At 40.3% G+C, this 12665-nt stretch overlaps 1 protein-coding gene across 3 annotated transcripts in view; it reads right to left on the bottom strand.

Annotated features, from left to right (window-relative positions):
- Positions 1-409: 409 nt before the first annotated feature.
- MIA3 (MIA SH3 domain ER export factor 3) overlaps positions 410-12665 on the bottom strand; it is a 53348-nt gene continuing 41092 nt past the window's right edge. For 2 of the 3 annotated variants that reach the window (XM_027122244.1, XM_027122245.1), the window contains 11 exons: positions 7702-7803; positions 6573-6633; positions 6438-6473; positions 6292-6359; positions 6068-6168; positions 5761-5898; positions 4971-5039; positions 4766-4845; positions 2656-2806; positions 1408-1650; positions 410-732 (listed from right to left, as the gene is read on the bottom strand). In XM_027122244.1, the coding sequence (XP_026978045.1) occupies positions 512-732; positions 1408-1650; positions 2656-2806; positions 4766-4845; positions 4971-5039; positions 5761-5898; positions 6068-6168; positions 6292-6359; positions 6438-6473; positions 6573-6633; positions 7702-7803 (1270 nt within the window). In that variant the 3' untranslated portion in view covers positions 410-511. Of the gene's footprint in view, positions 733-800; positions 1651-2655; positions 2807-4765; positions 4846-4970; positions 5040-5760; positions 5899-6067; positions 6169-6291; positions 6360-6437; positions 6474-6572; positions 6634-7701; positions 7804-12665 lie in introns of those variants that run through there. The other variant, XM_027122246.1, reaches the window with a different exon arrangement.

Below are 12665 nucleotides of genomic sequence, written 5' to 3'. Positions count from 1 at the left end.
AGCCGTGAACAACGATGTCAACCTTTATAATTCTGATTTAATTGAAATCTTAAACTTCTTGAAATGTGCTACAAAGTTACTATAGTTTAAAGTGTCTGATGAGTTAGTTCTTAGAAACATTGTTGAAAAGACCTGGTACAAGTAATGGGTATAGCAAGTATGATGCAATCCTAGCTTCTCAGATTTACTGATTTTTAAATATAAGTGCCAGTATTCAAATATGAATTTTGGAATAGGATCAATCAACAAAAAGAACTGAGTTCAGCCCATGGTTGCTGACCTAGGGCATGTTACGAGCCTCACAATCCTAAATCATTCTTTCTCATCGTATTACCTACTCTTTGCCGTTTTTTGCCATATTCCTTGAAAGTCAGCGGCAAGGTATAGGAGAAATAACAGACTCTCTACGTTTTTTAAAGAAATTTTCTTACTTTTATGGTCATGACACATCATTTTCATTTTTCTGTTATGCACCCTAACGCAAGAACGGTAAAAGCAACAGAATATCAGGTCAAACAATTCTTGCTACATGTAAACGCATACTCAGAAAACCATTCTCAACCAGGCAGAGCCACAGAAAGCACGTGAATGCTGTCCAAACTGGCGAACTGACTTCTTTGAAGTAGAAGGAAGACGTATCAGTTGTGGTGCTTCCCGGTGACTCTGAGGTTGAACTCAGGAGCGGTGAGCCAGGGAAGTGTGCTGCCAGGTCACCATCTTCAGTTCTGGGAGCTTGAGTTTACATGTTTCCAAAATGGTACAAGTCTCGTGAGAAAACAATGAATCAACAGACACTTGGGAAATATTAATAACCAAATTTTTATGAACTGTTACTACAAAGAACTTCAGCAAGAGGGGAGATAAAAGTTTAGTGATCTTTTAGTAAACATTTTTAGCGTAACAGTCGTTGCGACCAGATATTTTTTAAAAATCAAGCTTATAAATACGGTTGCTCTGTATTCAACTGGTGTACACTAAAAATAGGATAATAAATGGAAATACATGTTCTTATAGCATTTCCACAGGAAATGTTCATATTTTTCACGACATCCTAAATCATTTAGCAGTTACATATGCTACATTAACTAAAACACAGGTATTCTTTATTGCACATTTCAAAGTTTTAAGGAGGCTCTAGCTTACAAGGTGATTTTTACTTTGGGGCAGGGGAAATGATATTTTTTAACTGTTTGGCTCAAAAATGCACACTGCCAGGGCAGCTTAGTTCTAAAAACAAACCTTTTAAAATCAACTTTTGGATTTTGAAGCCAGTGAAAATCCTCTACTGTCATGAACAGTGCACAGTCCACTTTCTCTCAGACTAAATGTCCAAGGTCAGTTATGGGCTCTGTTTGAAAGCCTGCGAACAGCCCTGGCTAGTGCTCTGAGAGGCAGGCGGGGGCTCACCTCTGGAGCCGGAAGCCGGTGAGTCTCTTGCAGCAGAGGAAGGTGGATAATCCTGGGGGCCATGGGTTGGGGGTGGTAATCGGGTACCAGGGATAAAGTACTCTCTTGGGCCAAGAGAGCCTAAAGGTCTAAAAGGTGCGTGTCCTGCTAAGAATTCTCGAGGGTCAAGAGGCAGGTCCCGTTTTCCTGGTGGAAGGCCTGGTGCATATTCTCTTACGCCTAGTGGTGGACGCAAACCAGGACCTGGAAAAATTAAAATTCAGTCATGTAACTACATATGAACATATCTAAATTTAGATGATTCCATGTATGTTAATCTTTAATTCCTCATACCCCTGGAAGTCAGGTGGTGGCATCCCCACTTTATAGATGAGGCAAACTGAGGCTCAGCAAGTTTAAGTTACATGCCTGTAGCCAGCCAGCCATGAAGCAACATAGGCTGGATTTAAACGTGGCTCTACCTGGCTTGTGGTTTTTTCGACAACACAATTCTGCTGTCTTTATCTCACAAGAGCTTGATTTGTACTTAGAAGTACTATATATCATACTAAGACAATAGATTATGAAATAAGGGCTTCACTGTTAGTAAATTTTGATAAGGGAAATTCCACTGTTACTGTATCAATTAAAAACTCATGCAGTAGTCAGCATGGACCTACATATGCCATCAAAATCAAGGTGTCTGCCCTGCTGGGAAAGGCCTTCCAGCTCCACCTAATTAAATTCAGCAACATTCTACCTAGTAGCTATTACATTCTACCTTCTCTTTAACATTTCCTTCCTATTTACTCCCAAGGTGGGGAGTGATGGATTAATCTTGCCTTCTTTTATACTCTGTGACCCGTTGCTTATACTTCCATTATGGTGATTACAAGTTTTATGTTGTATATAATGTATGTATAGGACACCTTAAGCTCCTGGAGTTAGGAGAGTTAATTCCATCCATTACGGAGCCTAGTATGTAGCCAGAGATGTTCAAGAAACATAGGCAGAAATAATATTTCTGACTTTCTATGAACAGCCCATTTTCCCTTGTCTACAAGAGATACCTACTGCCCATCTCAGTACAGGGAGATTATGCAGCACCCCATGTGTCCTGAGAAACTGGCAGAAAAGTTCAAATGTACTCAGCCAGCTTTACCCTTTCATTGCACAGCCCTGCATAGCAACTGTTAAAATTTTATCAAGGATTAGAGTGAAAAGATGAATACACTTCACAAGTCCATTACTACCGTTCAATCATCATACCAAAGGGCGGAGGAAGTGGCCGAGGCCCAAAAGGCCCGCAGAGTTGAGGAGGTGGTCCGTATCGAATGGGCGGCAGTAGAGGGCCTCCCACGGGGGAGCTCATGAGGGGTGCCCCTGGAAAAGGAGGGGGCCCTTTTGCAGCCGTATTAACCTGCAAAGGAGAAGTAATGAAAGTTCTGAAGTGCTTGGATATGACAGATAAAAGCACCAACACCAGTAAAAGCTAAAACCCAATGAAGCAGATGTCAGGCACTTGTCCAAAGAGCGAACTATGGCAACAAAACTCTACCCCTCCTATCTGTTCCACTGACAGCTCAGGCAGGTTCAAAGAATGTCAGAGGAGTGAACACTTCCACCATAATCATATTATTGCTCGTATGGACAAACAGAAGAGGATGCAAGAGGACTGTCAAAGGATATTAACAGAGGCGATTCCCAACTAAGAACTAACAATCATACCATACACACAGTAAACTGCTTCTAGGGCAGCCCCTCCCTCCCGTCACCACAATAGCTCATTTCTCCATATTAAGAGTGGAAAGAACAAAAGGGAATGAAAAATCCATTTTCTACATGTAAGAAGAGCTAATATTCAGAGTACCTTCAATTTCCTTTCATGTGTTGTAAGATCTCACCTTGCTTTAAACATGAGGGAACAGAGGCACAGAGAGTATTAGATACCTTGCCGAAGGTCACACAGCACGTAAGAGGCTGGGCTGGAATCCACTATCAGCCTGACTCCAAGCCAGTGCTCTTCCTCCTCTGCCCCTGCTATCAGAGGAGGCTCTACTCTCTTTGAAGTCAGTCTGCTACTTCAAAGGGGTCTTGGGTCTTAGCCAGGCTGCCCTGGGACACAAAGAGCTCTCAAGCAATGTGTATTCCTGGAGTCCTGTACTGGAACTTGCAAGTATTTCCCAACAGAGATAACGTTATATATACAAGTTCAGCAGGCACAGCTCCAGCATCCACCCCCATTCACCAGTAACGCCGTCCTTCACATTATGAGGTGCTGACCAATCCTTCCCTACGGAAGCTGGGTTGGAAATTCTCAATAATGAAAATATGTATCTTGATGTCAACACAGTAAAGCACTGTGAGGTACAATCAGATGACTTACCAGCTGTCACAGCTACACAAGTTACAAGAGGATACACTTATGTGAACATAATTTAAGGCTACTGCTGGGAACTGGCACAACAGGTAATTAAAGATTTCCACTATTCAGTACTTCACTTATAGCAAACATCCTCTGTTACTGATCTGTAATTTCAGATTATTCAAAATAGGGCTTGCCTGGTATACCACTAGAGATTTTTTTTTTTTTTTTTTTTGCGGTACGCGGGCCTCTCACTGTTGTGGCCTCTCCCGTTGTGGAGCACAGGCTCCAGACACGCAGGCTCAGCGGCCATGGCTCACGGGCCCAGCCGCTCCGCAGCATGTGGGATCTTCCCGGACCGGGGCACGAACCCGTGTCCCCTGCATCGGCAGGCGGACTCTCAACCACTGTGCCACCAGGGAAGCCCAAGATATTCTTAAATAGCACACTTCCAAACAAATACATAATAATGATGAATTTACACAATATATGATGAACTGATTTGCCTTAGAGCACTCAACACCGAAGCACACAATACAGAACTGAAGTGATGACTTTTCACATTTTAAGGTTAACTACAACAGATGCTCTAAAGAGATTAATCACCTAACCAGAACAGGAAAAAGGAGTGAAAACCAACCAACCAACCAGACTTCAGCAACCCAGCAACACTTCCAAGTCAATAGTAAGGTCAGTATTGCCATGCAATTTAAGGCAAAGCAGATTAGTGTCATGCTCCTCAGCTCCTTTCCAGAAACACACCAAGTAAAAAGCCCAGTTCAACCTACAAGTACTTAGTGCTACTGGATGCTCAGCCAAAGACATAATGCTGGGAACTGAAGGGCCTTCAGGCTCTTGGGGAACAGTCTGCTTTTTCAAAAAGTAAATGAGATGGTACAGACATAACAGAACACACAAAAGGGAGATGGATGAGGCAAAGAGAGGGCGTTGTAGAGAAAGTTAGATGTTTTCCTGAAATACCTAATTACAACTCAAAATGACCGCAGGATTTACCTTGCCCTCATCCATCACCTTAGAGGGGGAAGAGCTTCTTGAGCTACTGTTCATCATGGGAGCTGCACCAGATTCTGGATCTGTGGGAGGCCAGAGAACTGATTTAGATTTATTCTGACTTGTATACTCTCTGAAGAAGAATACAAAGTCCTCTACCCACCTCCTCCACAATTTGAGACTCTTTGAACACACTTAGGTCCCTTACCAGAGGCAGAGGGTTTCCCAGATGCCTCAGATGACCATCGAGGACGAGGTAGAGGCCCATCCACTGACCCTTGAGAGAGAAATAACAGCCCTTGCATGAATTTTTCAGAATAAACCAATTGTGGACAGGTCAGGTTTCAGTTCTACCCAGAAAGCAAAATTTAAAGCGGGTCTCCCAATACGTATGAGGAGAAATCACTAACAATTTATGCACAAACTTAAAGAATTAAAATAAGAACTATCTTGGATTGAAAGACCTGCACGTTAATAGCACTGGTCAGGTACTTCAAGCTACAGGCAATTGTATAGGCTGTTTTTTCAGTCTATATGTAATCTGACTTCCATATCTTACCAAGTATTATAGACATATTTATGATTAGAAACAGACTTATAGCATTTCACATTAATGAGAAACAGATGTACACTGCATAAATTATATAGTTTTAAGGCTACTTTTATATTATTCAAGAGAAGAACTCAACAGAAGTTTAAAGATAAAGGCCTATACTTCACAGCAAAAATCTGAAAAGAAACAATAAGAATAAATGATATTTATATATTTGTTTTACATATACACTTATACATGACAAATAGTATTGTTGTAATAATAAAGAAGTGCTTTTTGTTCTAAAGCAAATCTAAAGTAGACTATCCACCGAGACAAAATTAAGAAATCTCCTTCTTTATATATTGGACAGACCCAAATTCTCAACTGCTGCTTGCATCAGAATTCTCGAAGAAGGAAAAAGCTCTTGAAACAGTTTACTGCAAGGTAACACGTCAATGCTCACCAAATTCACTTCGAGGCATCTCTCTTCGGTTAAGCGTAGCAGACAGAGGTCTTGCGGGTGGGTCTGCTGTCAGTGGCGGAGAGCATTCTCCACCACTCACAGGAGATGGGCCAAAAGAGCCATTCTGGCTCAGAGGACCTGAAGACAACGGGCAATAATTACCACTTTAAGTGAACCTTTTTTTTCTAAATTCTTGGGATTATTTCTAAGGCATCATAAATATTACACACATATTCAGAAATAAAAAGTAATTTAAACACATTTTCCACCAAAAAATAGACTGCAGCCCTTTAAAAGTGCTCCCTACCTCTCCGTGGAAGGTTTTGTGTGTTGGGTCTTCCTGGCATTGGTTTTATGATCACAGGTTCTTCTTGCAGCATTGCCATCTTTTGGGTTAGTTCCAGTAATCTTGAATATAGAGAAAGAATGGATTTAAATATGAAACAGAAAATTAATTCCTTATTGGATACCACACAGCACAGCCTTTAGAAACTCTAAAACACACTGAAAATATGTTTTAAAATCACATACTTGTGTCTCAAGTTGGCAGCTTCTCTTTTCTCTTCAGCTATGGCTCTTTCTGCAGCACGAGCTTTGAGCTATTGGAGAAAAAAAATATCCAAAATAAGCCGTGGTAGACAACACACAAAATAAAGGAAAGAAAAAAAAAATCTTACCCAGTTATCGTGAGCTTTTTTCTCATGAGTAGCGATCTGAAAAAGATAACACATCAAAAAATATGTTCAGAGATTCATTATAATATGTATTAGAAAGCAAAGAAGTCTGCTGCTGTAGGGCAGTATAATTATTACCTGGTTTTTAAATGAGCGCTCTGTTTTCTGTAATTCTTCCTCCATTTCTTCAATTCTCCGCCTAAGAATTAAACTTGCTTTTATCATTTAGAGCACAACTGAATAATATTTTAAACAATCTCGCCATGTTCCCTTTACTCTAACAGCTACAGCTGTACCCTTTCAGACTTCATCCATATGTATAAAAACACATTCTACATGGCTGTAATAAGAGTACAGTGTGATCAAAACTAATACTGCATAATTTCCTTCCTTATTATTTAATAGCTGGAGATTCTGAACTGATACCTTATAATTTCCTTAACTGTTCTCTTCAATATGTTCTCAAACAATCCCACTATAAATATTTTTCTCCATAAAGCTTTTTCTTCCTTTAATTATATCCACAGAAAATTTCCCAGAGCTATGATTACTGAGTCTATCAAATGGCATGATCATTTTCTAAAAATTAATTAATTAATTACTTTTATTTTTGGCTGCATTGGGTCTTTGCTGCATGCGGGCTTTCTCTAGTTGCAGCGAGTGGGGGCTAGTCTTTGTTGCAGTACAAGGGCTTCTCACTGCGGTGGCTTCTCTTGTTGCGGAGCACGGGCTCTAGGCGTGCGGGCTTCAGTAGTTGTGGCACGTGGGCTCAGTAGTTGTGGCCCGCGGGTTCTAGAGCGCAGGCTCAGTAGTTGCGGCACACGGGCTTAGCTGCTCCGTGGCGTGTGGGATCTTCCCGGACCAGGACCCGAACCTATGTCCCCTGCCTTAGCAGGTGGGTTCTTAACCACTGCGCCACCAGGGAAGCCCCGGCATGATCATTTTAATGTTTTTTTAAATACATCATACAACAAACTGCCTTCCAAAAAGAATTTCTCTGATATATAAAACCACTCAGAACTGTTGGCATGAACCAATTTCCCTTACAGTCTTGTCAGTATTGGGTGTAAGGAAATTTCTGTGAATTTAACACTTTTTCCTTTGTTAACTTAAAATTTATTTTTTCTCATGTTAATTAAATCTTTTGACCACTTATTTCTGCCTCTGCCATTTTGTTCTACACAGTGTAAAAAGAAACAGTTTTTTTTTTTAAAAGCCAACAGTAGTTTCATCAGCCACTGACACCCTCCTCAGAAGCTGAACTCACTTGTAAGTTTTCACTTCCTCTGCCGCCAAAAGCGCCTTTTCATCTGCAGCTGACAGCCGCTGCTCTTTTTCTTGCCGCTCATACTCTTCTTGACTCAATTTCCTAAGATAAAATCAGTTGTCAAATGAAAGTGTTTCTCTTGCTCTCCCAGCCATCTGTCTGAATGCCTTGTTACTTCCCATCCTCTCTAAAACACACATACAAACAAGTCATAGGAAGGAATTCAAACCTGCCACTTACGGATAAAAATCAGACTCTGGCCTGTTGGCAAATCACCTGCATTTTAAAACTTTTCCTCATAATTCTCTACTCACTAGTAAATGAAACAAACAAATGGAAAAAACACTCTGTGCCCCATGGGCAACTTTCCTGTGTTTGAGACAATGAAAGCTCATTTTACTTCAATGTGGAAAGCCAGGGCTGATCAACCTAACACAATTAAACTTATTAGGATAGAGCAGGGGATAATTATTGCTCTTATTTCTACCATGGAAAGACCTGTAATTACTTCTCTTACTTCAATCTTGGAAGGATTATTTTTCAATCCAAGACTGGTACCATGATAATTAGCCCCCCAAAAGCCTTTTAGAACGTCTTCTAATTGTGGAATTAACCATAGATTAATTCCACACTTCAGATGTGGGACTCCTACTGCCTATTTCAATAGAATTATGATTAAAGGAAAGAGAAAAGTCTTAGAATTGGCCATGTCTACTGGATAGAAAAAGAATCTAAGCTGTCCCATAATCAGAGTATCATCTACTGGAAACTGGTTTTAACCTACTAACCTTGGAGCTCAAGATATCAATCTACTATAACAGAGATTGCAATGATAGCAACATGGCTTTAAAATGCCATTTTCTTGTTACCCTTGTACTTCTTTGACCATAGTTCTGATCCAAAAGAAACCTGAGACAATTTCTATGAAACAGAAGCATAATCAGAAGAGCTATAGTAAAAACAGTTAGTAATCAAAGAGAAAAAGGGTTGTATATTCTTTTGTAATTGTCCATTCAATACTCAGCATATGTCTTATGAATAGCTATAACATACTTTACCTAGTAAGATGCTAAAGATAAAAATATGGGCAAAGTACTATCCCTACACTGAGTTCGCAGTTTAATATGTAAACGATGTACCTAACAGCAGAACAATCCCTAACTCAGGAAGAGATGTGAGAAAACTGGGTCTTGAAAAAAGATCAGAGAGAATTTTGCTTCCAGGAATGAATGAGTTAGTCTGAGAACACTGAAAATAAATAGAACATTCGACAAAAATATAAAGAACATGCTTGAAAGCATCAGAGAGCTAATATATTAGCTAGTAAGCAAATATATGAGGCCAAGATCTAGTTAAAAAAAAAAAAAAAAGGAATCTCAGAATTACAAATAAGCCTGGCATCTGAAGCCACTTTTCCCCTAGGTTCACCCATGCACTTAAGACAATGTAGAGATATAAGGAGGCTACTGAATAGAGTTTTCAAAATATTCCTGGATCATAGAAAATGAAGTGGAGCTCAGGGCTACCACTGAGAGGGACCCTAGTAAAAGCCCTGGGCTTTAGGTTGAGGCTAGAAAGAGTACTTGGAGTACCAAATGAGCAATGCAGTGTCCTTTGAAGGAACTAAGACCTTTTTTTTTTTTTTTTTTTTTTTTGGCTGCGTTGGGTCTTTGTTGCTGCATGCAGGCTTTCTCTACTTGTGGCGAGTGGGGGCTGCTCTTTGTTGAGGTGTGCAGGCTTCTCACTGCAGTGGCTTCTCTTGTTGTGAAGCACAGACTCTAGGCATGCTGGCTTCAGTAGTTGTAGCATGCGGGCTCAGTAGTTGTGGCTCACAGGCTCAGTAGTTGTGGCGCACGGGCTTAGTTGCTCTGCGGCATGTGGGATCTTCCCGGACCAGGGCTCGAACCTGTGTCCCCTGCATTGACAGGTGGATTCTTAACCACTGTGCCACCAGGAAGTCCGGAACTAAGCCATTTTTGAATGACTTCTATTGCTGACTGGATTAAAATAATGACCACCTGCTAGAAATAAACTCAAATCTTTTCTCTAGGAAAACAACACCATTCTAGGCCTCCAATTCCCTCTACAGTGTTTGCCACTCAATCAAAACTGTCTAGGCACTGTCTAACACCCACAAGACACTGTGATTAAAATCTAAAAGACAAGAGGAATGACCCATTGAGGATCCACATAATGGAATTATCACACAGACTTTAAAATAACTGTGCCTTATATATTCATGGACGCGAAAGTCAAGATTACAAATTTCAGCAAAGGATTAGAAACTATAAAACTGAAACACAGTAACTGGAATTAAGAACTCAATGAATGATTTTAGTAGCAGATTTGATAACTGAAGTGAGATGTTAGCACACTGGAAGACAGGTCAGAAAAAAATCCGGAATGAAGCAAATATAGGTAAGAATGTAGCCGACATAGGGGAAATTATTTTAAAAAAGGTTTAAATGGAATCTCAGAAGAAGAGAGAATGAGGCAGAATCAACATATGGAGAAAGACCCCAAAGTTCAGGAGGTGCTGATGACCTCAAACAGCATAAATGCAAAATAGTTAGGGAAGGGGAGGGGAAGGAGAAGAGAAACCCAAACCCAAACATCCACACTTAGGCACCGCCCAATAAAACTGCTGAAAAACCGAAAGCGAGCTTTTAAAGGCAGCAACAGCAGGGGTGAGACATCTGAACAGGGAAAATAAGAGTGACACTGGATTCCTTAAACTTCAAAACCAGAAACTAACTGGTTATCTTTAAAGTGCTGGAATTAAATAACTGCAAAAATCCCAGAGCCAGAAGAATATCCTTAAAAAATGAAGTCAAAATAAAGACGTTTTCACACAAAGATAAGGTGATGAAATCCGTCACTAAAGGACATTCTTCAAGTAGAATGAAAGTGATCCCAAATGGAAGACCAAAGGTGTAGGAGAGGATAAAGAACTACAGGAACTACAGGCAGACCTCAGAGATATTGAAGGTTCAGTTCCAGACCACCACAATAAAGCGGAGAAAGAAAGTGAGTTTCGGAATTTTCTGGTTTCCCAGTGCATGTAAAAGTTATGTTTACACTATACTGTAGTCTATTATAAAGTGTGCAACAGCATTGTGTCTGAAAAACAACATACAAGCCTTAACTATCAAATACTTTACTGCTGAAATATGCTAACCATCGTCTGAGCCTTCATAATCTTTAAAGTAACATTAAAGATCACTGATCACAGGTCACCATAACAAATATAATAATGAAAAAGTCTGAAATACTGCGAGAATTACCAAAATGTGACAGAGACACAAAGTGAGCAAATGCTGTTGGAAAAATGGTGCCCAAAGACTTGCTTGACACGGGGTGGCCACGAACCTTCAATGTGTAAGAAATGCAGCATCTGCAAAGCGCAATAAAGCAAAGTGCAATAAAACCAGGTGTGCCTGTATGAATATGCGTGTAAATCAAGTGAACATTGGCCGGGAAGCACTGTAACAGGCACTAAAAACATCTCGTGGAGTTTAAGTATACAAAGAATTAAAGATGCAGGAGCATCTTAACTCAGGAGGGAGTGAAAGCCCAGAAAGAGGTAAATCTATTGACTAAGTCCAGGATACATGCTGTGGTCTTTAGGGCAAGTATATGAAGACAAGTAAAGCAACCAATAACTACCAAGCTTACACAGGGGAAAAATAGAATTATTAAAAATATTCAAATAATCCAAAAGACAGAAAGAAAAGAAAAAGGAACACAGAACACGCCATCAAATAGAAAGCAAATACCAATATGTAGATTTAAACCTAAATATACATTTAGGAATTACATTATAAGGAAAAAATGAGTACTCACCTATTTATTTATTTATTTATGCCACAACTCACTCTAGAAAAGATTTTAAGGAACATAAACATTTGAGTAGGCAGGAGATTGCCAGGTGGAAATAATGTAAAAGGACATTTTTACTACAGAAAAAGCAGCATGCATAACTACACAGAATCTCAGAGTGGCATGAAGGAACTGTGGTCAGGTCAGGCTGCATCAGAAGGAGCTGCAGGAGATGCACCTGGAGAGGCAGCTCAGGACAGCTGAGGGGCCCTGTGTGCTTGCCAAGCAGTCGGAAATTGACCCTGAAGGGAATGGGGGGGGGCTCCTCGACAGATTTTAAACCACATGATGATATACAAGGACTTGTATTTTAGAAAGTTCCTTCTAGCAGCTGTAGACTTGGAAGAAGAGGTTTAAGAAAGAGAAACTGGAGATAGGTGATTAGTTAAGGGCTGGCAGAAAAGATGACTTGGGCCTGACCACACACAGTGGCTTTGGGGATGAAGTGCAAGCAATTTGTGCCCGGACATGGTGACTGAATGGATGCTGGAGGAATTGAATAAAATATTGCCACACTGACTATATCATAAAGACAGACAATTGCCATTTAGGTGATTCAGATGACTACTGGTGGCAGAGAAGTGCCTTTTTTCCCCCCAATATTTATTTATTTATTTATTTGGCTGCGTGGGGTCTTAGTTGTAGCTCGCGGGCTCCTTAGTTGTGGCTCACAGGCTCCTCAGTTGTGGCATGCAAACTCTTAGTTGTGGCATGCATGTGGGATCTAGTTCCCTGACCAGGGGTCGAACCCAGGCCCCGTGCACTGGGAGTGCAGAGTCTTATCCACTGAGCCACCAGGGAAGTCGCCAGAGAAGTGCTTTTTAAAAAATAATAATAAATAATGAAATGGGAAATATTTATCTGAAGCAAGTCAGGTATTTAGAGCTAGCCTGAACAAAACTTGGAAAATCTAAACTAATTTCTTGGTGAGCAAAGAATTAGAGAAAAAGTGGTATGGTTCCAATGTTTAATGGCATCTGGCAATAGCAACCTAAGCATATGAAAAAGATTAAATTTGCTTAGCAAAATAAGCCTGCTCATAGACTGCTATAAATGCCAAAGAGTGAAGTATAGGAGCAAACACA

Source organism: Aethalodelphis obliquidens, unplaced genomic scaffold (assembly GCF_003676395.1).
Source record: "Aethalodelphis obliquidens isolate GAN/ISIS:26980383/991018 unplaced genomic scaffold, ASM367639v1 scaffold24, whole genome shotgun sequence".
NCBI classification, from domain to species: Eukaryota; Metazoa; Chordata; class Mammalia; order Artiodactyla; family Delphinidae; genus Aethalodelphis; species Aethalodelphis obliquidens.
Note: the sequence above shows the minus strand (reverse complement) of the source record. Positions and strands in the feature narration are given on the sequence as shown.